General features: G+C 42.8%; 1 protein-coding gene across 4 annotated transcripts; it reads left to right on the top strand.

The window, feature by feature from the left end:
* Positions 1 to 3,641: 3,641 nt before the first annotated feature.
* On the top strand, positions 3,642 to 22,899 carry ppp1r13bb (protein phosphatase 1, regulatory subunit 13Bb). 4 transcript variants are annotated; one of them, XM_084031243.1, is made up of 18 exons: positions 3,642 to 3,824; positions 6,344 to 6,491; positions 7,720 to 7,839; positions 8,750 to 8,820; positions 12,450 to 12,551; positions 13,748 to 13,922; positions 14,176 to 14,375; positions 14,504 to 14,668; positions 14,959 to 15,151; positions 15,635 to 15,763; positions 17,741 to 17,874; positions 17,998 to 18,448; positions 18,600 to 19,375; positions 19,469 to 19,606; positions 19,714 to 19,847; positions 19,958 to 20,124; positions 20,229 to 20,428; positions 20,854 to 22,899. In XM_084031243.1, the coding sequence occupies exons 1-18, from the start codon at positions 3,657 to 3,659 to the stop codon at positions 20,893 to 20,895; spliced, it is 3,513 nt and encodes a 1,170-aa protein (XP_083887369.1). In that variant the 5' UTR covers positions 3,642 to 3,656; the 3' UTR covers positions 20,896 to 22,899. The 4 variants fall into 4 exon arrangements, with proteins under 4 accessions (XP_083887369.1, XP_083887368.1, XP_083887371.1 ...); XM_084031242.1 differs by having other exon boundaries at positions 19,469 to 19,621; XM_084031245.1 differs by having other exon boundaries at positions 3,645 to 3,824; positions 14,504 to 14,644.
* Positions 22,900 to 23,179: the final 280 nt, after the last annotated feature.

The following is a 23,179-nucleotide window of genomic DNA, read 5'->3' as shown; positions in this document are numbered from 1 at the left end:
TTTTTTGTTCGCTCGACAGCCGCTCCATCGACAGCTCGGGCCGATGTGCAGTCAATGCGAGTTAAAGGACCGACGAGAGCGGAGGGATCGCCTTGCACACCGTCCTTTAGCCGCCTCTGAAACCAGCTAACGGCTAACACCTCGGAGATCTCGTTAGCTGGTTGGCTGACAGTTGGCTCGGTTAGCTGCGGGCCTTTCAACAGTAACGTAGCTGAGATTTACTCCAGGAAACAATGAATCGTCTCTGACATTGGTGAGTACAGTTAATGTGTCGTGGCTTAGCAACACCAAATCACCGAGAGCTCATTTGTTTTGAGTCGCTTCAACGTCGCTTAGCGAGCTAACTGCATGGCTAACCATTGGCTTGTTTGTAGCAGCACGGAGCCACGCCTGGGCCATTTAAATCAACCTTTATGGACGATAACGTTATGGTCTTATTTCACGTCACAATGGTCAGTATTACTGCACTGACACTTATACCGCTGTTTTTTTGGTTCACAGAGAGAACTGAGGCCCAGTCGGTTGACACATTGGAGTAACCAGAGACCGAGACTAGCAAAGGTGGGTCTCGGTTGACTCTCACGTTGGTGCCGTTGAAGACAAGTGGGTGAGCCGTCAGTCAACTGGCTGATGCACCCTTGGTTTTGACCTGCCAGACCTGCCACTATGATGCCGGTGAGTACACACAACCCCCTGCTCTTCTGGTATAAAACAATAGTTTAAGCTTTTTATCTTTTCAAGATGCCTTGACAACTGATTATTGGGATGCTCAGGTTTGTCTTGTCAGGTGTCATGCTGTCTACATGAGTGACTTTCACCAAGCTTTTTGCTTTCTGTGGCATTTGGGGGGGTCTTCAGCTCCTCACAATGTGATGGAGGATCATGTGATTCAACAGGCTAGACAAACAGTTTAGGATGAGAAGCACAGTTTGTCTCTCTGACTATGCACAGGTTGCAAGCTCAAGCAAGATTCATATGTCTATTTGCCTTTCTCCGATTCACTCAGCTAATCTGTGAGTGACATCACTTCCTAGAAAGCAAAAGCTTTATTTGATCTGGTGCGACTTTACCTGTCAACTGTTTTTACAGTATCTCTGTAGCCTGATTCAATAGCTGCAGGGCTCATATTTGTCATGTTTGATGGCAGTGTCCTCAGGAAGGGGCTTGCAGTGGGGCTTGTCTCTACTTGATAGACAGGCATTATCTGAAGTCTGTTTGCTTTCAGCACAAAGAATAGATTATGTTTTCCTGCCAATGGATGTAATGTTGAACAATTAGAATTACTCCTGTGTATGAGAGAAGTAAGGGTTAACTTCCCACCCTGTACCCTTTCTCTAATAAAAACAAAATAATTGCTATATTTATAACAGTAAGTACAGTAGGCTTTGATACAAGTTAAATCAATAACTATTTTCATGCTGTTCTTCTCCCTGGTGTTATTGTTCAAGGCGCTCTGTGTTGCGAAGAATAGAATACCTAAAGGGAAACACTATAGGGGCGGTGCTTTGTTGGGACCTCTTTTGTTATCTCTTGTGCTGAGAATGCAGCGATGGATTGTGGGAAAAGTGATTGCAGCCCTTTTGGCCTTCAGCAAGGGGAACATGAACTCGGAGGCAGGATAAGTTTACAGTAGGTTCAGTAAGGTGTCATCGAAAACGGAGGCGATTCTTTGCAAGTTATCTTTCCGGACAAAGTGTGCGTCCGTTTTAAAATTCAGTGTCACGGTAACAGTTTGTTTATAATCAACACAACTCCAGAGAGGCTTAGTGGGTTTTCAGGAGCACAAGGATAGAAGTAAGTCCATATTCCCTACAACCGTCAAGTTCTCAGGATTGACTGCGACGGTAGCCTCTGTAGACATTCGTACCCTGTGGCACCAACAGGCTATCAGAGTCAAAGAGCCAGTGGAGCAGAGAGGCAGCCTGCACTTGGGTCTCGCGTGACTCCGGCAGCCAATGAGACCTTGGCAGATCTAGGTCTGTGTGGCTGCGTCGACTAATGCTCTGTTGTTAAGGAGAACATTTGAGCCGAGTAGATTGTCAAATGGCATTAATCTCACACAATGGAGCTGGGAAAAGCGTGACTTAAAGGGAATGTAAACATCTTACTGTCCCTTTTAACATTTATTTGGAGGTGTGCTGGTTTAAAGAGACCATCACATTATAAAGCATCAAACAGTAAAGTGTCATAAGTTTAATACACTTCTTTTACTGTTGAACCTTTTCCTTCAAACTCACTGTCAACAGATGGAAATGGGGATTGATTAATGTATTGAATCCCACCTGTTTAAAACAACTAGATCTCTTTTCTTATTGCTCAAAAAAAGAATACATTATTGATTCAACTTTCCTTGTCTCATGCACATTAGTCAGCTATCGATCAAAGGGATACATCCTTTTTTAAAGAGCTGATTAAATCAAATAGGAACTTGATATGTTCCCCTGGCTCTGTCCAGATTTATACATCCTTATTTTTTAACAAGCAAATACATTTTGTGATAAGAATATGAAATATTAAAGAGTTTATGCTATCTACTGGATCTATGAGGGCTACTATACAAGTCTGTAATAGCAGACACAAGAGAGTGTAACTTCGTTATCCAGCTTATCTTAATAATCTTGTGTTCCAGTGGCCAGATAACGGAAAGGACATTTTTACATCTTGCTCAGCGTATTCTTGTGTAATACACAACTGCATTATTGTTCAGTTTTCTGTCACCCTTGTTTCAGTTTATTTTACATCATTACCTCCATTTCCTCCATATGGTTCAGTGCCACTTTAGTCAGATGGGCAGTGTTTGGCATATTTGGCTGCATGGAATGTTGATTTGCGTCCAACCAGATGATAAAGCAAAACTATAGTAATAATACTGATCATAGTGTGTTAACCTAGTTGTTCCGTGCATTTATACTCGTGTTTGGTGAGAATTGTTTTACTGTTCATTGTATTTATTTATTTTTGTCCCTATATGAGTAGATAAGTTGAATTTATCCTTTTTTATTGCAATGTCATACACTGGAGGGAAGTTTTAAGTCAAAGTTTTTGCTTTCCGGAGGCAGTGCTCTGCTTGATTTAATTTTGTATTCATTGTGAGCACATTTTATGTGCGTAAATGACTGACAGGGTTTGTGAGAGGAAATGAATGTTTGAATCATCCTACTGGAGATCCGGCCAGCCAAGCATCCCTCTTTCCCTGTCAGGAGAAATATGATAAATGCCCCGCTATCCAGACAATACACAATGTACCATTATGCATCAAGCCAGAGGAACGCATATGTTTCCAATCAACGTACAGTATAAGGACGATCCCTTTCTCAGCCTTACATGATAGTGCCCTAACCCACTTGCCAGGCACAGCTGTAGCCAAAGTGTTGGTGTTGCAGCCTCTGGCACAACCAGGGACAATCTTCCAATAGAAGGACTTGTCGGCACCCTCCTCCACCACACTGTGACTCCCTCTCTCTCTCTCTCTCTCTTACTGTTTGTTTCTCTCTCTCTCTATCTCCCTCCCACCCCGAGTTACACATACAGCAAGAGTTTTTTCCTCCCAAGTCTCCTCTGCAGCACTTTTCAAATTCATGCACCGCGGTCCCTTTTAGAGGTCTGCTCGGGATGGCATAACATTTAAGTCTCATGTCTGCGCGAGCGGCAGTGCCATGATGAAGAGGTTTGTGACTATAGTGTTACGTGGCCTTGTTAGCCTCTCCAAGGAAAACCCCATTTGGGCAAAGGAGCACCACCGGCCGCCGAAGAAGGAGATCAGGAGGAAACGGAGGGCGGCCAAAAGAGCCAAGACCATGGGCAGACGCAACTTAGTGAGAGCGGTTGGTATTCCTCCAGTGGTCGGCTGGATCACTGGAGTTGCTGTTTTCCGCTCTGTCATTCTCTGAATGTATATTCACATGATTTGGAAGTATATTTTAGAATATTCAGTGTTGGCTGTTTGTGGCCAATTTAAATTAGGCCCAAGTTGTGATGTCGTTATGATGTCTGATTGGTTAATTGTTTGTCCTGAGTAATTGAATGTTTGTTTTGACATTCTCTGAAGGATATAGTTCTGCTGCATCGACTAATAATCTGCATCAACTGATGATGGAATATTATTTTATTTTATAACTACAGCATTATCTTAGCTATGGTATTTCTTGCATTAGACACTCTTGTTAAACATACATGTAAATAAGGATGCACAATATTTACACCAGAATTAATTCATATAATGGCATCAGTGGGTTGTTTTGTGCTCAGCATTTTTCGCCCTCTAGTATGTTGTGTCTTATTATGCAGCTGAGTGCACTCCATTATCCCTGGGGGATTAGCAAAATAATTATCTATAAGTAAAATGTATACATAACTAGTCGCCAGCTTACTTACAACCCGTTTTTCCCCCCTCATTCTGCATCATTTATTTTTTGTTGTTGTTGTTTTTCTGTTAATGTGCTTGCAGATCAGTTCCCAAAAATGGCATCCATTACTAGGCCATCGTGGCTCATAATAACAGTGTAAGAAGCAACATGAAATCATAACTGGGTGGCATGGATTGGCGAAGAATAAAGTGCCACAGCTCCGGTGCCGTTTCATCGTAAATAATTTCTGAGTTTGCCAAAAAATCTGAGCTTTTAGGCTCATAATCAGCTGAGTTAAGTCTCAGAGGCTCCCAAGCAAGAGTGACTATATCGTTTGAGTTAGGCTGCTGCAGAAAATGTCAACGAATCACACGGCTGCATTATTAAAGGGTGAGTCACTATGTCTTGGAGAAACTCCCGGAGTAATAATCTATAGGTAGCTTAGTGACTAAACTTGGATATTATAAGATATACAATTATCGTGGCACCCCGAGGCCACACATCCAGTTATGCACCGGTGAAATGTTATCGCTTTTTGCTTTGGAGCACCGACTTAACTAAACAAGTAAATTGTATAGGGGGTTCTGAGGTAATCCTAGTTGACAATTCGAGCCATATGTAAACACAATGTTGTTTATGTATTGATACGGCGGGAGTAGGATTGGATTGTTTAATTTTATGTCTTGGATTACTTTTCTTTGCATCATACTTGAATGGTTTCCTGGCTTAAATCAACCGTGTTGTGTGCAACCAGTGAAGCCTACACACTCCGGGTTGAGCTTGTGTGAGTGCTGTGAAAGGATGAGGCTGAAATACGGGGAATCGTGATTCTAGCTGAACTCATCTAACTTGCACAAAGGCCAAGATAAAACTCCTCTCTTTTCAATTACAGCTATCTTTTTATTTCATTTTGCACATCCCTCCAAACTTTTCCCTTTGTTATAGATCTCTATTTTTGCTCTCTCTCTGCACGTTATTTTATGATCTCTTCACAGTACTATATCTGTTGTGAGTGACACCAAACGTGAAGCCTGTCACATAAAACAGGAAGGCACACCTCAACCCCCTGGAAGGCTTTGTATGGAAACAATGAAATTATAGCAGAAAGGAAAACACTCATAGATATGCTGTAACAATGGATATAGAGGAGTTCATTTTAAGCAGTTTTGCTTGATCTCATCTCTAATTAACAGGAAACGGTAGAAGTCAAAGTTAATGTTGGTTGGTCTGAACATTATCACTATCATAACTCAAACACTCCAACTTACAGCTGCTCATTTACAGTTTGATGACTTATCTTTCTCTGTGTGTGTGAGCAAGAGAGCGAGAGGATGGATGGATAAGTCCAAAGGTCATATATACATTGCAGTCGACCCTACTGGTCAGCTGAGGTTGATTAGTAATGTCAAGTTGTACAAAGGAGCCCTTCTGACCACTGAAGTGATCGCTTGAAGATGCTGCATTTAGAACGAAGTTCATTTAAGTCCTCATCGTGCCCTCTGACTCCAGGCTTTTACATTTAGACATTTAGTCGCTCACATTTAGGAGGATATATTAAGGATAGAGCTGCAATTTCCTCAGCATGTCCTGAGAGTTATTTATTGAAAAAAGTCTGGTCTCTGCTTGTAGTACTTTTACTGTTGTGAGTACAGACAGAAGCATGTCGGGGCTTGCATTGCTATGTCTACCCTCCCCAGGTTAAACAGTGTGTTTTCAACGATATGGCAGGCCGTAATCATAGTAAACACAAATGTGGCAGGCACAGGCATGAGTGGACGGCAAAATGATCGGCAGACTGGGCTTTGTACAGCTCTGTAGTGGTTTGAGCTTCATCCTTAAACCAAGCCATTGCATATTTTCTCATTTCTTGTATATCTAAATATCCTTTTTATTTTCCAAACGGAACACAATTTCATGTAATTCCCTCTTTTGAGTTAATTTCTGGCAGTATGGTATTTTTATGTTTTTTCTTTCTTTGTGTTTTATTCTTGTTTCAGATGATATTGACGGTGTACCTCAGTGATGGGGAACAGGCCGTGACTGAGGTGCCCATCACCCCTGAAACGACGTGCCGCGATGTCGTCGAGTTCTGCAAAGAGCCCGGCGAGAGCGGCTGCCACCTGGCTGAGGTCTGGAGAGGCAACGGTAAGAGCTGTTTGGAAATGGTGCTGCTTGTTACCTGGGGTAAGAAAAAGTTCAGCACAGTGAGCTCTGCTTTTTCTTGTGGGAAGTGGCACTCAGCGCTCTGCCATGTTTAAGTGGGTGTCTCCAATAATGCATGAATCTGAAACTCCATTATCACTAAGCTTGACGCTTCATTTACATGCCCAAGAATGTAATTATATAAAGCAGTAGCCTTTAGCCTTCCCCATTAAAGTAAAATCAAGCACTTCATTAAAGAAAGTTCCGGTGCCAAGTAGGGCCATGCATGACTATCTGATTGGAGGAAAATCACCGAGAAGCCATAGATAAGGCTTCACACCCTCGAGGAGAAGAAAGGTGCCTATTTAAAAATACATCAGATATTATCAGACTACAATTATATCATTAAAAGTACAAATTCTGGAGGTCGGAAAAGGGTTAGAGTCCATAGAACTGTCACAACAGATTGTACTCTGTGGAACTGATTTTCTCCCATCACCACAGTCGTGCTGACACACCCGTTGTTATCAGCACTTTTTGCTGAGGGGCCACTCCCCTGTTGAAAACAACATCCCAGCCAAGGGCTTTATTAACCCACGTTATGCAATCGTGTTCGGCTGGTGCCTCACAATGCAACTGTCTGCCCCCGAAAAACCTTCTAAAACCTCTCTGTCTTTGTCTCTGGCTCTTTGTCCCTCTATGCCCACAGAGCACCGTCCTCTTGAAATGTGGAAAAGTTTTAGCAGACAGTTATCCATCTATCTCGGCCGTCCCAGTTTTTATAGGGATAATTCATTTAATTCCCAAATCCCCCCCTCCCTTCCATACTGTCAAAGACATAGACAGACAGACAGAATACATTGTATTTAATGATACCTTTCAACATGCATCACATAAAATCTCTAATAATAAAATGTACAATAACCAAGAAGTACTAGTAATACAACATTAATAACAGCAGGCAACAGGGGATAGCTCAACTATGAGAATGCATTTGTAAATGAGTCAAAAGATGTGTTTTTTGAGTAGTTTTGAATTCTGTAATGGAGCCGAGTATGCAGATGTGATCATAATTGTCATAGCATCAAAACACACACACACACACACACACACACACACACACACACACACACACTTTCCCCCTCTACTCCCAAGCAAAGTTTGCATCTGCCCATTTCTTTCAACTGGCCCACAGAATGACTTATTTAACTAATCTTTTCTGTCTCTTTAGAGCGAGCCATCCCCTTCGAACACATGATGTATGAACATCTGCAGAAATGGGGGCCTCGGAAACAAGAAGTCAAATTTTTCCTCCGGCATGAAGATTCACCAACTGAGAGCAGTGACCAAGGTGCGTATCGTCGCCGTCTTCTCTGTCTGGAGGTTTTTCTGCTTGTTGACATCTCTACCTGTCGAGAGTCGAGGGTTGTTGGGGAATTCCTGACACCTGTTCTGACTGACTGCTCAACTATATGTGCTGCAGTCTAGGTCATGGTTCTACATTCCAACTACTTTCTATTGAGGTTTCGATGGTGGTGTCATCAACCCTTAAACCTTCCTTTATTTCCTCAAACAAAAATCCTTTGTATAAAGTGATTAATCTAGTTGAATGAGTTTTTTCTTTTTATTAAATCAGCTTTCTTTAGTAGATATAATTTATAATAATATAATAATAGCTGGATCCTTTTATTCTCCTAAGATTATCTTGATGGTTATTTTATTAGCATGATAGTTTGTGCTATAGTCATAGATTGCTCTCTATTTAAAATATGTACACATAATTCCAATGTTGCAGTTGAATTTGTCTGCACATGTAGACAATATAAGGGATATGCACACAACGTTAACAGGTGGCAGAGAAACAGCCGCATCCTTGTGTCATCATGATACGATTCATATTTGGTATCATTTTGAATTTGACAAAATTGTATTTTTGCAGCAAAGATACCGTCAAGATTTTTAGCAGAAGTGGACAGTTTTCTGTTTCCTCCTGTGTAGTTTTAAATCATTCACTCTCATCTTTCCGTCAAGCCTTTCTTATAAAAAAAAAGAAGTTTAGAGTTAGCTGGCTTTAGTCAGCAGTGCTTGGCCCAGTTCTAAAATCCCTCTGTCATGACCAATCAACCCAGTGAATTTTCAAACTATTCCTGACAATGGTTGTTGCCTCTGAATCTGCACTCGTGTACTCGCGCGCACATCTGTGCACGCTAGTGTGTCTCTGCCCTGGCTGTGTTTGTGATGGCGACTGTTTCTTTTTGCAGGGAGTCAGCAGTCTCAGGATCAGACGAGTCGCAGGAGTGGAAACGCTGGAGAGAAGCACAGTGAGAATGGGGTGAGAATTAATTGGCATTACTAAGATATGTTCATATAGAAATGTACTTTTACAGAATGGCCATAATAAGGTCCCTCAGGTCAGTTCCACAGGCATATATAAAGAGAAGTGCTTAAAAGGAAACAAATAATACATTTTAACAATCGACTAGGAAAGTGGCATGACATTCTTCCGCAAATCTGTTTTTAATGCACTTTTGAGGTATAATTTTCGGAAGCTCCGTACAACATTCGTTATTTTAGAGAACCTATTGTGCTGTTATGATTATATTTTACCTCAGAAATTTTAAGCTACTTAGACTCGCTTGTTAACACCGACACTGATCCCTTTTGATTTCACTTTGACTTCAGTGAAAAAAACGCTTCTAGTCTGAGTGGCTTTCTGATACAAAAGAGGCATTTGGAGTGGCTGCAAAGCAAGTATTCACAAGGGTTATTGTTCTTCCAGTGTGATCAGCTGATGTGATTATTTTACATTGACATCTAAAGTCATTGGTGATAAAGCAATGTATTGGACAAATGTACACCCCAGTAATGACACAACTCCGGTCTCTGGTATGGGTTTAATATCAGTAAGCATCTGTGGATTCTGATTTTAAGCCAGTGTTTGAGCGTAACATCACAGACCATAGTGTTGCAGAGCTGCTCCATTACTACACAGTATTTCTATGTCAGGTGTACCCGTTGATGTGTGCGCTGAGCTCTAGCTTTAGGATGTGTATCCTAGGAGATATGAACGACTCTGATAAGAGCAGCCTCTGGCATCCATTCTCTCTCAGACAGTCTGTCCCAGATTTTTGAAAAAGTAAAGAGCTGCGGTCAAGGAATCAAGGCTAATTCAACCTTAAGGGTGGAGGGAAGAATCCAGCGCGGCCGGAAATGGAGGGGTCGTTGTTTTTTGTTTTCAAAAGCAGATTGTAGCACAAGAGCACCCAGAAGCCATTCCCGTGACTGTCCTGAAAAACCCACAACTTTTGACTCTGTTAGTGTTGAGAAAGTATCATGAGGTTAATATCTATTTTTAGAAATTGGATCTATTTAAGCATCGCCAGTGTCATGCTAGTAGCCTGTAAAACCCACACCAAGTATAAAACCTCTATTTTACGGTCTCATTTTCTCAACATTATCAGTTGCATGGCTGACTGCTTAACCTCCCAAGTGCTGAGGCTCAGTTGTGTCCGAGTTTCTTCCTAATATCTGATTTAGAGGATTATATCAGTCAGCCCACTGGATGATATAACGGGCCCTAAGAGGATCATTGCTTTGGCTTTTCCACGGGCTGCTGCCCAAAACCCCAGGGGCTTTCTCTCCACCATGCAGAGCTGATCATCCCCTGAGAGGGATGCAGTGTCTCAAGGGAACGCTTCGACGATTACACGCATTTTCAATATTTTTAATATCACAAATTTAGCTTCCAGAATCCATGATGACAGCTTATTGGCAGCAGACAGCTCATTTCCTTTGCCAAGAGCTGAAACGATGAGTACCAAAAGATGAATCTGCAACTAGCGGAGTTGCTAGTCTGGTTGCTGCTTCTCAAATGTGACGATGCGCTGCTTATTTTTAACATTTATGAAAGATAACTATACATTTTTTCTGGTTTTAGACTTTTTGTTGAACAAAACAAGCAATTGGAAGACATTCATTCAACAATTCAAGTATTGATTGGTATATATTTTGGTCTATAGAATGTTGGATAATAATTGAAAAAATGTAGATCACAATTCCATTCCTCTGAGTAATTCATGACAAGATTAATCTATTTATTATCAAAGTGGTTGCTAAATTTTTATCCTGTTGATCAGTTCAAGTTATTGTTTCATGTCTTAAAAAGTTAGTTTGTTATTCTTCAGAACACTATTATTGATAAGATGATTATTTTATTAACATGGTAGTTAATAATAATTATAGCTTGCTCTCCATTTCAGATAGGTAGAAATCCATACAAATGTTGGAGTGAGTATTAAGGTCTCCCATGAGTGAGGCTGCTCCCTTTCCCTGTCTGCTCAGTCGGGTGTTCCTCCGACTCCCTCTTCATCACTGTCTGAGGGCGTGTGTGTCCGTTTCTCCCTTGGGTGAATTGTCACTGATGCAGCGGTGCCTTAGTGCATTTGAGCGTGGCTGCGTGTGCGCCAGTGGCTTCCCTCGCTCTCCCCATCTCGACCTCGGTTGAGTCACCTCCCCCATCCCCCCCTCTGAGTCTTCCTAGACACTCATCTCTAAATGCCTTAACAAATGCCAGGTAGTGTGCGAGCAGAGCTGCAAATGCTGTGTCTGTGCGGAATGTCTTCTAAAAGATGAGACGATGCATAACATATATACTAAAGTCAAATTATTCCCAAAAAGAAGCATGATTTATTCAGACAAGCTGAGTCACAGAAATGTCTGCCTCTTCTAATCGAGTAAGAGCAATGCACGCAATATTTCTGTCTCATGCGTGTTTATTTCACATGGACTTTATCATAGTATCTGTTTTTCCAAAGCAGTATTCTACATTTCTCAAATGTTTATTGTAAAAAAAAAAAAAAACACCATGACATTTCCTGCATCATCTCCTCCCTCATTGAACAAGCTTCCTCAAGGCAAAGTCTCGGAGGAATTCAACCTTTCTGTATTTCAGTTTAGAAGACTGTACTCGCTCTCTCTGCTGTTTGACTGAAGAGGAGTATGCCTGTGTGTTGATGGCATCAACTGCTTTTAGGATGATATTTTGGGGGCGAAACAGAATTGAATGCGATTGCAAGTCTTCCTTTATTCCGGAATGTCTCGAACAACACATGGGTGCTGATTTCTGGGTTAGGAGGAGGATTTTAAACCATTTTTTTCCCATTCCTAGCTAGATTATATAAACCCTATACAATTTTTATATGTATTAATTAGATACAGATGTTTTCTTGTTACAGTTACAGCTGAAATAATTAGTTGATCAACAGGAAAAAAAGCCAGAGAGCCCGACTCTCACTGCTGTGAGTCTCCTGTTATTTGATCCCCCGACTCTTGAAATCAGATGTCTTTTAAATACCCTTTCTGCAAATGTTTTTTTGCGTAACTTGCTTTTTTGTAATATTTTTAGGTAATGCAAAATGTATTTTTCTGCACTTATTGACTTATATTAAATGTGAAAAAATTGTATCAAAATGTTCAACATTGGTCAAATAAATGACAAAATTACACAGAGATACATAATGCTACACAGGACCTCATGATCATTCTCAAACTACCATTTATATATTATTATTCATTATCATATTCAGTATTACTGAAACTGAATTTGAACTGTTCACCGTAACTCTCTGCTACTAAATGTTGTTTTGGCTGGAGGCTGGAGTTGTGTATCTTCGTTAGTGTGTCATCATCATGCTGTCATCATAAAATTAAATGTTAGGTCATGCCCTGATTTCTTAATTTGAGGAAGATGGGGGCTAACAGTTTTTAATGTTAATTTGTTTTGATCTCATTGTGTAAAATAAGAGAAGTGCCAACAAGCACATCCTTGTTTGAAATGTTTTAAAGTCCTTATGTATCATCAGCCTACATCAGTGTCTCTTGTAACATCAGGACCACCATGCTCAGATTTTAGTGTGTTGTTGACCAGTTCTCCTGCATATATATATGTGTGTGTGTGTGTAGGTGGGGAATCAGCGCGTGGAGCTCACGCTGTCGGAGCTGCAGGAAATGGCCACACGGCAGCAGCAGCAAATTGAGGCTCAGCAGCAGATGCTCGTCGCGAAGGTAGCGTCATGTCGTTATTCTTTTATCTTTCTATGAATTGTTCCCCTGAATATCATAATGGTTTTCATTCAAAATATGCTTCTTAGTATTCCTACTGGGGAATAACATAGGCATCGCAGGTCCTCTAGGCATCGCAGGTCCTCTACGCAGGCAGCTTACCAAAAGCTGCAATATCGTCCTGCTTTTCCAGTTTGAATCGTTCAATCTGAAGCACTACCTCAGAATTGTGTTTTAGATTGTGTTTTAAATCTGTTTTAGATAATTCATGTGTCAGAGGACTAAGACGTGGCAATCATTCTTGCAGTAACTTGGCAAAGAGACATGGCAGATTATGTGTTGAAACTCAACTAAACATAGCTTTAATCTTTTACATTTTGCATAAAGTGCAGAGGTGATCAGAAAGGTGCAGATATTCTGTCGTCTAGTCCGATACACAGCCTGGCCAAATTCGTTCCGTACGCAGCCTTGAAACTTTCTCTTTGAGAAAAAATGGGCTTTAAGTGTTCAATCACGACCAGAAACTGAGGCAGTATCATTCACTCTGCTAGGATTGTCCAGTTTGTCACAATTCATAGTTCGGTCTTTATTGAAACTCGTGCGCAGACATTGCAGTGTTTACTCAAGCATGTAAACTATGACTAAGTATACTCCCTTTGTCAGATCAATTATAAGGAGGAGTTTTCTTGTGTTGGAAGGAATAAGAGCCAGTCTACCAGGATTCTCAGTGCACTCAGTTTGACCACTCTGCTTGTGGTTTGCGGATCAGTCGAGATCAGTCATGCAAGATGAAGCTCACTGTATACGCGCAGATAGGAAGACTTATTTACTGCTTTTGTTGTGGTGTCTGAAAGTAGGCCCACATGAAGCCCCCCAGTCATTTGGAAACCTGGGCCTGTCATTTCCTATTTTAGGACATTAACTGGAGCAATACTCAGTTGGGTTTGAGAGATGAAGTCATCTGACCCTTTCTTCAGCCTTCAAACTGTCTTGACACAGCGCAGCATTTAATTTAGTGCATACAGTAGAAAGGTTTAGCCCAGTTTCAGTGTGTGTCTGCCACGGAGACATCTTGTCAGCTTTGGGTTGGTGCCTTGCTGGTTTTAGTAATGAGACAGTTTGCACCGTTGACATCAATTTTGTACCTCGTGTTAATCTGCTTGCCTTTAAAACGTCATTCTCTGTCGGGTCCTCTGAAGGAGCAACGCTTGCGTTACCTGAAGCAGCAGGAGCGGCGTCAGCAGCAAACCGTTTCAGAGAGTGAGAAGCTGCAGAAGCTGAAGGAGCGCGTGGAGAGCCAGGAGGCAAAGCTCAAGAAGATTCGGGCAATGAGAGGGCAGGTGGACTACAGCAAGGTCATCAATGGCAACCTGTGTACGTATACTTTCAATACATGCACAATTTACTGGCTTTAAACACTCCTGGCGTTGTAATTTTTCGGATCATGCCACCATAAAGAACTAAAATGTTGTGTGTGAGGTGATGTTATTCTCTTAGTGTCACATATTTAAATATATTAACATCAAGAGTTAAAAAGCCTCATCGCACCTGTACATGAGAAGAAAGATTGAGCTAACTTGCTAAATTTAAGGTAGTCACCCAACATTTCTTCATTTCTTACATCCAGCGGCAGAGATTGAGCAAGTAAGCAGCCTGTTCCAGGAGAAGCAGGCTGAGCTACAGTCTGCAGTGCTGCGGGTGGAGCAGCTAAGCCTGCAGCTGGAGGACCTGCGGAGAGGAAAGCTCAACGGCATACAGACCGCCCTGGGTGGCCAAGTAACCGGCGCTGCGGCCCTTGAGCTTCGTAAACTCTACCAGGAGCTTCAGGTACTTTGTGGTAGAAATAAGTGCAGCATCCAGTGAATTATTTCATAAGGTCCACTACATTCCACTTTACTACAGTCATGGCAGTATCTGTTGTTCTGTATCTACATCCGCATTTACCAACCCTACAGATCCGCAACAAGTTGAACCAGGAGCAAAACAGCAAGCTGAAGCAACAGAAGGACCTCCTCAACAAACGCAACATGGAAGTGACTCTCATGGACAAACGCATCAGCGAGCTGCGGGAACGCCTTTACAAGAAAAAAGCTGAGGCACGTCAAAAAGAAAACCTTCCTGTAAGACTAAGAGCGTGCAACACATCACACTAAGACTCTGTTCAGGTTAAAGGCAAAATGCAAAATTAGGATTATTTTAGCTTTTCAAGTCTTAGTGGCAACTTGTCGTTGCTTATGCCCTTTTAGGGGCTCCATAAACCATCTGCAACGAGGTAACTTCTCACTTATGTCGATCAATGCTAGTGGCTGGGAAACTACATTTTGAAAATATTATACATCTGCATGTTTATCGTTTCTCCTGTCAGCTTTTTTTAACATTTAAATCTTTGCTGACTTTCTCCCTCTTATAGCTGAACAGAGCCAACGGGCCTCCCTCTCCCCAGCCGGCTCCCGGGACTCTGGGCCGCGTTGCTGCTGTTGGGCCGTACATCCAGGTCCCTGTACCTGGTAGACAGGAAGGAGGCTACACTTTACCACCTGATCCACTGAAGCCTCAGACTCTGGGCGTTAATAACCAAGCCAACCATGGACGCACCAAGTCAGGTTGGTTGAAACCCAAAATATTACAATTGCAGTGCAGATTTTTGTTTTTACAATACAATAAAACTTTATTGTCCACCGTTGTACTGTAAAACGACTGAAGTAGTGAATACCAGGTGATACACTTTGGCTAAGTTTTGATTTAATAATTTAGTTTCTTGTTATTTTTTTCCTCATGAAGAAAGTAGTCCCAGAGGCAGAGATCTTACTACACATTTAACACATCTTCTTGCATGATTGAAATGACCTCCTGGGCCCCGACTGTCACTGTTTCCTTTCTACCTGATTTCTCAATTAATTCTCCAACCTGGACTTGATTTGTATGATTTCTTTTTTCCTTCCTCTCTAACCTTCCTTTCTATCTGTGTTGTGTATTCTGTGATATCTTTCTTTTTCTCTCCCTCCTCTCTCACGCGTCTGTGCTGTGTCTTTGTAATGTCTCTGTTTCACTGGGTGCGGGGTGTGGGGCAACGCTTCCTGGGGCAGACGGTGTGCGAAAGCCTCCCGGCCCTTGGAAGGTGTCCGATTTAGACATTGTTGTGGACCCGGTACCCCCGTCCCTTCCAGAGTCACACCCGGGCATCGGGGCCTCCACTGGCTCTGACAGCACTTCCCGTGAGTGCACAGTGCTGCATTAAGCAGAGGGGTGGCACCTCCTGAACCTTCTTCGATCGTAGCACGGGATCCTCAGCATGCACTAGAGATTTTACTCCATAAAACAGCCTTATCTTTTAAATATTATTGTCAGTTTGATTGGCAAAGATTGGCAAAATTGTGCTCTGCCTAATCACAGTTTGATCCACCATTTTTATACTCCAGACATGAGATTTTACTTAAAAGGTAATTGATCTGATTTTCTCCACCAGACAAATCAAAGTTTACATGCACAGCTGGAAGAAGGAGATGAGCATCTGTGCCTGGTGAAAATGAACAATGTCTGACTGATGGAGGCATCCTCGTTTGGCATCATTAATCTCTCCTGCCAGTGCGGCATTGAGCCAGTTTATCTCGTCTTTTTTTTTGTTTTAGAACTGGAGAGAGCACATGTTGACATTTCATTTGGAGTCTTTTCTGCTTTGCATTGGCTCATGATGTCAAAGTCGTGGGGTGCCATCTTGAAACACTTTGCTGCCATCTGCAGAAATTTGACGCTCTTAATCGCAGTTGACATCATGTCTCAATTGCAGAAAGTGTCACTGCCAAAGCGCTGCTGATCCTTTTGTGTTTGTACTCTTCTGAGAAGGTTCAATGAGTTGAGTGCCTCGTAGATTTACACACAAGATATCTGGGCTTCGTCCTAATTTCATAGCATCCCCAGCCTGCCCTACCTTCACTCCACATCCTCATAACTGAGCTGTAAGAATCACTTTTAGTTGTCCAACACCAAACATGCACAAGGAAATGAACTCGTGCATGTTAAAATGTCATTGAACTAATTTAGCAGCTGTCACTCCCCACTCCCCATAATCTGTGAAGACTCTGATTGAGCTGTTTCCTTTTAGACTGTGCTTAGTGTTGGTAAAGCTGCTTTATTGTTAGTGAACTAATCTCTGTTACATTGAAAGAAAAGATGGGAAGCTGCTTTTTAAGCAGATATCCCAGTCAATCACATTATATCGATCTACTGTATTATTTGTTTCCACGTTGCCATAGAAACTAAATGGCATATTGGACCAATTGATTTTTGAGACTTTTTGTGTCTGCAACGAGTCACTTATTGTCTTATTCCTCAACCACATTCCTGTGGAATTGTACCACAACTATTGCTGTTGTTTGTTTGTCTTCTTTTCCATCCTTTCTTTTCAACCTGTCCTTACATCCTTTTTTATCCCACACATGTATTTTATTCAAGCAATCAGTCGGTCACTGAATCTTCTACTAAATCGCAATTTAGTTACAATTTACCAAATGTAACTAAATGAAAACATTAAATGCAAGTGCGTAGTAGCAAAATACTAATGCAGATACATCCATTGCACTCATTGCTGTGAAGTGAAGGCTCAGGATTTTATCCTATTGATCAATTGCCCCTCTTGCAACATTTAGTGTGTGTTGTTTTTGATACTTTTTCCTTAAAGAAGACAGTAGGACGTATTTAGGGGTAAGATTTCAAGAAAGAGGAACAACCTTCCGTAAAACAGTCATGTCACTATAAGTAATAGAGCTTTTTGCAAGAATTGAGCTTAATTCCTCTCTATCTTTGTTTGTGGAATATGCTGAATTCATATCAACAAAAAGGCAACAATGTGTGATTGATTGCCTCCTAATGGCGGCTGGTTAATAGGATAGGCTTCTCAAAATCCTGAACCCTCCATTTAACACCAATCCTAGGTCAAAATGGTACAGCTATATCTTCTATGTGTATAAAGTATTACACATAGTCATGTTCTTGAAATACCATCACTAATATTCAGGTTATGCTGAGTTTAAAATGTGAACAATTAGAAAACGATACCATTTAGACCTAGATCTGGTGGATATGCTTCGTCACTTCCCCGCGTTATACAATGGACTTCTCCTACCACCTCAATCATTGAGTATGATCTTTTTCTTTTTTTGCAACATGCTTACTGTGTCCTGTTTGTGCCTCAGCCAATGATACGGGTTGGCCTACTTTAGGCAAGACCAACACATCTTTAAAGCCTCCTGAGAGACGAGACTCAGGGTCTGATACCCAGGGCAAGAGCCCTCCCTCAGGCTCCCCCATCACTCCAAGTGGAGAAAAGGTTTGTGCTCTTTCTTCTGATCTGTCTATTGATTTGTAACTATTAACCTCCTTATGTAATGTTGTATCTATAAGCAAAATGTTTGTGATTATGCATACTGTGTGTTTTCATGCTTCTTTACAGGTGCTAGACTCCAAAATGGCCGTGTCCTCGCCCGCCATATCCAAGCCACAGCCGCCTCCCTATGGCTCCCATCTCACCTCCGCAAACTCAGCCACCTGCTTGGACCGGCGCAAGGACGCGCCTCCTCCTCGCCCGCTCCCAAACCCGCCAGCTCCCGCTTGGCCCCGCGTCCCGCCCACCACAGGCTCATCCTCCCAGCAGATCCAGCAGCGAATCTCGGTGCCGCCGAGTCCCACCTTCCAGCCTAATGTGCCACTTTTCCCTCCCGGGCTGAGCGAGCGACTGGATCCCCCGCCTGCTGTGGCCGTACGCCCCTTTATCCCAGACAGAGGATCACGGCCTCAGTCGCCCCGAAAAGGCCCACCTACCATGAACTCTAGCTCCATCTATCACATGTACCTCCAGCAGGCAGCGCCAAAGAGCCAGCCACTCAAGCCTGCTCTTAAAGCAGGTAAGTGATGTGTTTGAAGTAATTGACAACAATTATGACTTTTTCCACTTTGACATTCTAGAATTGATTAATTGAAAAAAAATGAGTGTGTGAATTAGTCATGAAAGTTATGATTATGTCTAATGTAATACCGCTCTCTGTTTGTCTCTAGTGTATGGGAAGCCTGTTCTCCCCCCCAGCTCGACACCCCCCTCGCCTCTGCCTTTCATCCAGGCAGGAGGGGCCTTCCCATTGCTCCAAGGCCACCCCGGTGGTGAGGACACTTTGGACGGAGAATTTGATGATCACGAGTTCTTCCAGCACCCGGAGCCCTTGGCGCCTCCCCCCAGTGTCGAGAACATCCCCCGACCACTCAGCCCCACTAAGCTAACACCCATGGTACACTCCCCGCTGCGCTACCAAAGTGACGCCGATCTCGAGGTGCTCCGTAAAAAGCTGGCCAACGCTCCGAGACCACTCAAGAAGCGCAGCTCCATCACAGAACCAGAGGGCCCCAGCGGACCCAACATCCAGAAGCTGCTCTACCAGAGATTCAACACTCTGGCGGGAGGCATCGAGGGAAATGGAGTCAGTGGATCAGGAGGAGGCAACGGCGCAGGTAATGGAACGCCATTCTATCAGCCAGCTAATCCTCCCGCATATCTGGGGGGCGACTTCGTGGCCGACACAGACAACGGTAACCTCCCATCTGAGACGCTGCTCCCGCCGCCGGAGGCAGACGAGGCGGGCTCCGAGGCTCCGCCGCCATCTACCGACCCTAATGACAACGAGTCACTGCCCTCGCCGCCAGAGCTGGATCCCGCCGAAGGAGAGGAAGCGGAGGACGACAACAATAACAACGTGGGAAGCTCTGAGGCGTTGCTGCCCAGCCCTGTGCTGGAGGTGACCACTCCAGAAGAGAGCAGTGCGATGGGCTCACAGACCCTGGTGAGAGATGCACACACACACACTTGTGATTGCATTTAAAGAGAGATTTTGCGATAGATAAATAAGCATGCCTCCTCTCTGCATCCGTCACAGGACAAACGCACAAACCTGAAGAAGCCAAACTCTGAGCGCACTGGCCACGGCTTCAGGGTGAAGTTCAACCCTCTGGCCCTCCTGCTGGATGCCTCATTGGAGGGAGAGTTTGACCTCGTCCAGAGGATCATCTATGAGGTATGTCATGACTGTGTGAGTATACTTTTGATTTATTTTAAATTGCACGTTTTTGCGGAGAAGCACTCATCTTTTCATCTGGGCCTTTCTTCTTTTTTTTCACCCAGGTGGAGAATCCTAGCACAGCCAACGACGAGGGCATCACCCCCCTCCACAATGCAGTGTGTGCCGGACATCACCACATAGTCAAGTTCCTACTGGATTTCGGTGTGAATGTCAATGCTGCAGACAGTGATGGATGGTGAGTGGCGAGGCATATTTTTTGAAGAAATTGGGTTCAGGTTGATTTTCCTGTTGTATCCATTTCCCACTTATACATGCTGTTTTTTCCCCCCCTGTGTGCTGGAACAGGACTCCGCTTCACTGCGCCGCCTCCTGCAACAGTGTTCATCTCTGCAAGTTGTTGGTGGAGTCGGGGGCCGCCATCTTTGCCAGCACCATTAGTGATGTGGAGACTGCTGCAGATAAATGCGAGGAAATGGAAGAGGGCTTCATCCAGTGCTCCCAGTTTCTATACGGTGAGAAACAACCCACCAATCAGGGCAGTGAAAGTTTTGGGATTACTTTGTCTATGAAGATATTGGTGTGATGCTGACGGTCTGTTTCGGATCCTCTTATGCAGGTGTTCAGGAGAAGTTGGGTGTAATGAACAAGGGCACGGTGTACGCTCTGTGGGATTACAAAGCCCAGAACCAGGACGAGCTGGGGTTCAGCGAGGGCGACGCCATCACTATTCTGCGACGACAGGACGACAGCGAAACAGAGTGGTGGTGGGCGCATTTCGAGGACAACGAGGGCTACGTGCCCCGCAACCTGCTGGGGGTAAAAACACCATGCTTGTTTTATCACGTTTGTCCCGTTTCCATCAGCTCACAAGTAGGATTAACTTAAACTGTCCCTGTCTGATTTGTTTATCCTTATTAGAGACTGTAGAGCTGAAATCATAAGTGAGTTATTCGATTAGTCGAACTAGTAATTGCCAACTATTTTTATATTTTGGATAACTATAAGCAGCAGGACCGGTATCTGCTCCTTTGTGGTTTCTGTTAGGTATAGGAATGAAATCCTCACATTGACCATTGTGTCTTCATTTTGTTCTCAATTTCTCATCACTAAAGATTTTCAACGTGAATAATTTGTTGTGCGATTCAAGTGTTCCCTTCATTTTTTTGAGCCGTGTACTTAATAAACAAGATCACGATAAGCATGTTAACCATTTCTCCTGTTGCCGTTTGTTTTCTTCGCAGCTCTATCCTAGGATCAAGCCTCGTCAGCGCTCCCTGGCATAGCGTCTCCCTCCACGGACTTCTGGCTAACAGCCGGACTACAAACAAAAGAGCAGAGAACAGAGGAGCCTGGTGCTCTGTCTTCTTCCCGTGGCCATAACCTCCCCCGGGCCTCGTGCTTCACACTAAATCCTTTTTTCTCTGAAGCAGTGGGCACCAAACTCTGACACACATATTTACACACACACAGACACACACAGAATGAAACACAAGCACTCCAAAAGCTCTTAAACTACTTCCTCCTGATCCCCTCCTCTCCCCCCACCGTTCAACCTGTTGCTCTGTCATGGTCCCAACTTGATTTTATCCCAATTCAGTGTCAGCTCTGTATCAGGCAGCACCTTGAAGAATCAAACGCTAACCCATGTCTCAGTATTTCTTGCAGTGTTCACACTCCTTCAGCCATGAGTTCTATGGTGGCACTGGTTGCATGACACTGTATGGTGACTGGAAAATCAGCTCTAATGGGACTCTTAACTGTTTTTACACCAATTTGATCCCCTTGCACTAAAAAACACGAACACAAATACTCTGTGTTTGCATTTTGCTGTAGTCTACCCACCAAAGATGAATATAGATGAAATTATCCTCCAATCAGTAATCATTAACAGCTCCCAGGAGTTGATTTAAAGTCCTAGATATTGTCATGATTTAGAAGGGGGGAAAGGAAAATGTTATAGAGCGTCAGTGTTTTACGGCTCACAGATTGTTGTGAATCACATATTATGAACATTGCAAGACTTGTTTATTACATCCAGTGTCGGCTGTTCAGAATCTGGATGCAGGACAATCCAGTTTTTCTGTAATGTGAGACGTATCGAGCTGTGTGGAAACACTGAGAGTTTGTAGGTTCGGTTATCTGATGATCCCTGAAATGAACGAATGCTGCCGTTTCCAGAAGATACTGTGATGGAAATACATAACAAACAGTATTTTTTTGCTTTACCAAAATATGGTTGCCCGATTGAGAAGTTGTGTTTGTATAAAGATACCAATGTAAAAGATCTCTCGCTTAAAAAGTATTGGAGCTATTAGGCATTTGGGGGGGGAGGGGGGGTTGTTTTATAGTTTTAAATTCTGCAGTGGTGAGGTGGGAAAGAATCGGCTCCACAGAGACGGAAAGATGCTAGTTCTTGATGGTGTTATTGGGCTGTTTTTGCTATTTTCAAGTCATTTAAAATATGTATGTTTTTAGACATTTATGATAAGTTGGTCCTCACTTCAGACATACTTGAAGCAGTATCTCTAAATGAAAAGGAGAACTAGCAAATATTTTATAAAATCCAGACACTGCACCTCAAAAAACACTATAATCATCACCCAAACCACACTACAAACTTTGTTTATCCCACTAGTCAAAACTATCCCTCGATATCAATAACCTAGTTGTTGTTTTTTTTCTCTTCGCTGCTGAGTAGGTCATCTACAACGTTGCAGTTATTTTTCTGTGGCTGTTACAAACCCCATGTAAAACACTTAATCTCAGGACCAACATGGTGCTGCTGACACTGTTCCACCACTAAACTAGTGATCATATTTCTATTTTCTACGTCTACAAACATCACCTACATTTGAGCAGCATACCAAATAAACAACGAAATTAAAAAAAAAAAACTCAAATCTGTCTCAGCAATGGGCAGGAATGATTGATCGATGAAGTGACAGTTATTGTGTCAAATTCGCTTCAGACAATCCTGAATTCGCCCACTGCTCTTCCTCCGACTGCCCCCGTTCAGGTATACACCTCTCCAGTACCACTCATACATGTGTTGTACGTCACATTAGTGAACACTTAGAGTCCATCAACTTGTTCTGATCCTTGAGTGACTGAGTGTTATGCCGAGTGTGCTCGAGGCCCAGGCTTCGTCGTGGCTCAATCTGTACATAGTGTGAGGAGATATGCTATATGTCTGTTTGCTGTATGGACAAGTGGGCTTTCTGTATAAACGATGTACTCACACATTGAACTATGTAAATGTGAATAATAAAACGGAAGCTCTGGCATGACTAACGTCTTTCAGTGTCGTATCACCAAAAGCAGTGTTAATATGGTGAGTGTATCTTTTTCTATGACATTGTCATGAATTGATTCATGATTTACGCAGAAGCAGCTGTATCTTAAAATGTATTTATGGGTATGGAGAACCTTGATGGTAAACACTTGTGAATTCTCAGGATGCACTGTCGACATTAATCTGTCTCAATTATTGGAAATTACAGAACTGACATCAAGCACAACAGGTGTAGTTACACAATATTACCAACAGGTGTCACTGTGTGAACATCC

The sequence above is a fragment of the Eutrigla gurnardus genome, assembly GCF_963514095.1.
Source record: "Eutrigla gurnardus genome assembly, chromosome: 16".
In the NCBI taxonomy this organism is placed as follows: Eukaryota; Metazoa; Chordata; class Actinopteri; order Perciformes; family Triglidae; genus Eutrigla; species Eutrigla gurnardus.
This window is presented reverse-complemented; position numbering and strand designations above follow the sequence as displayed.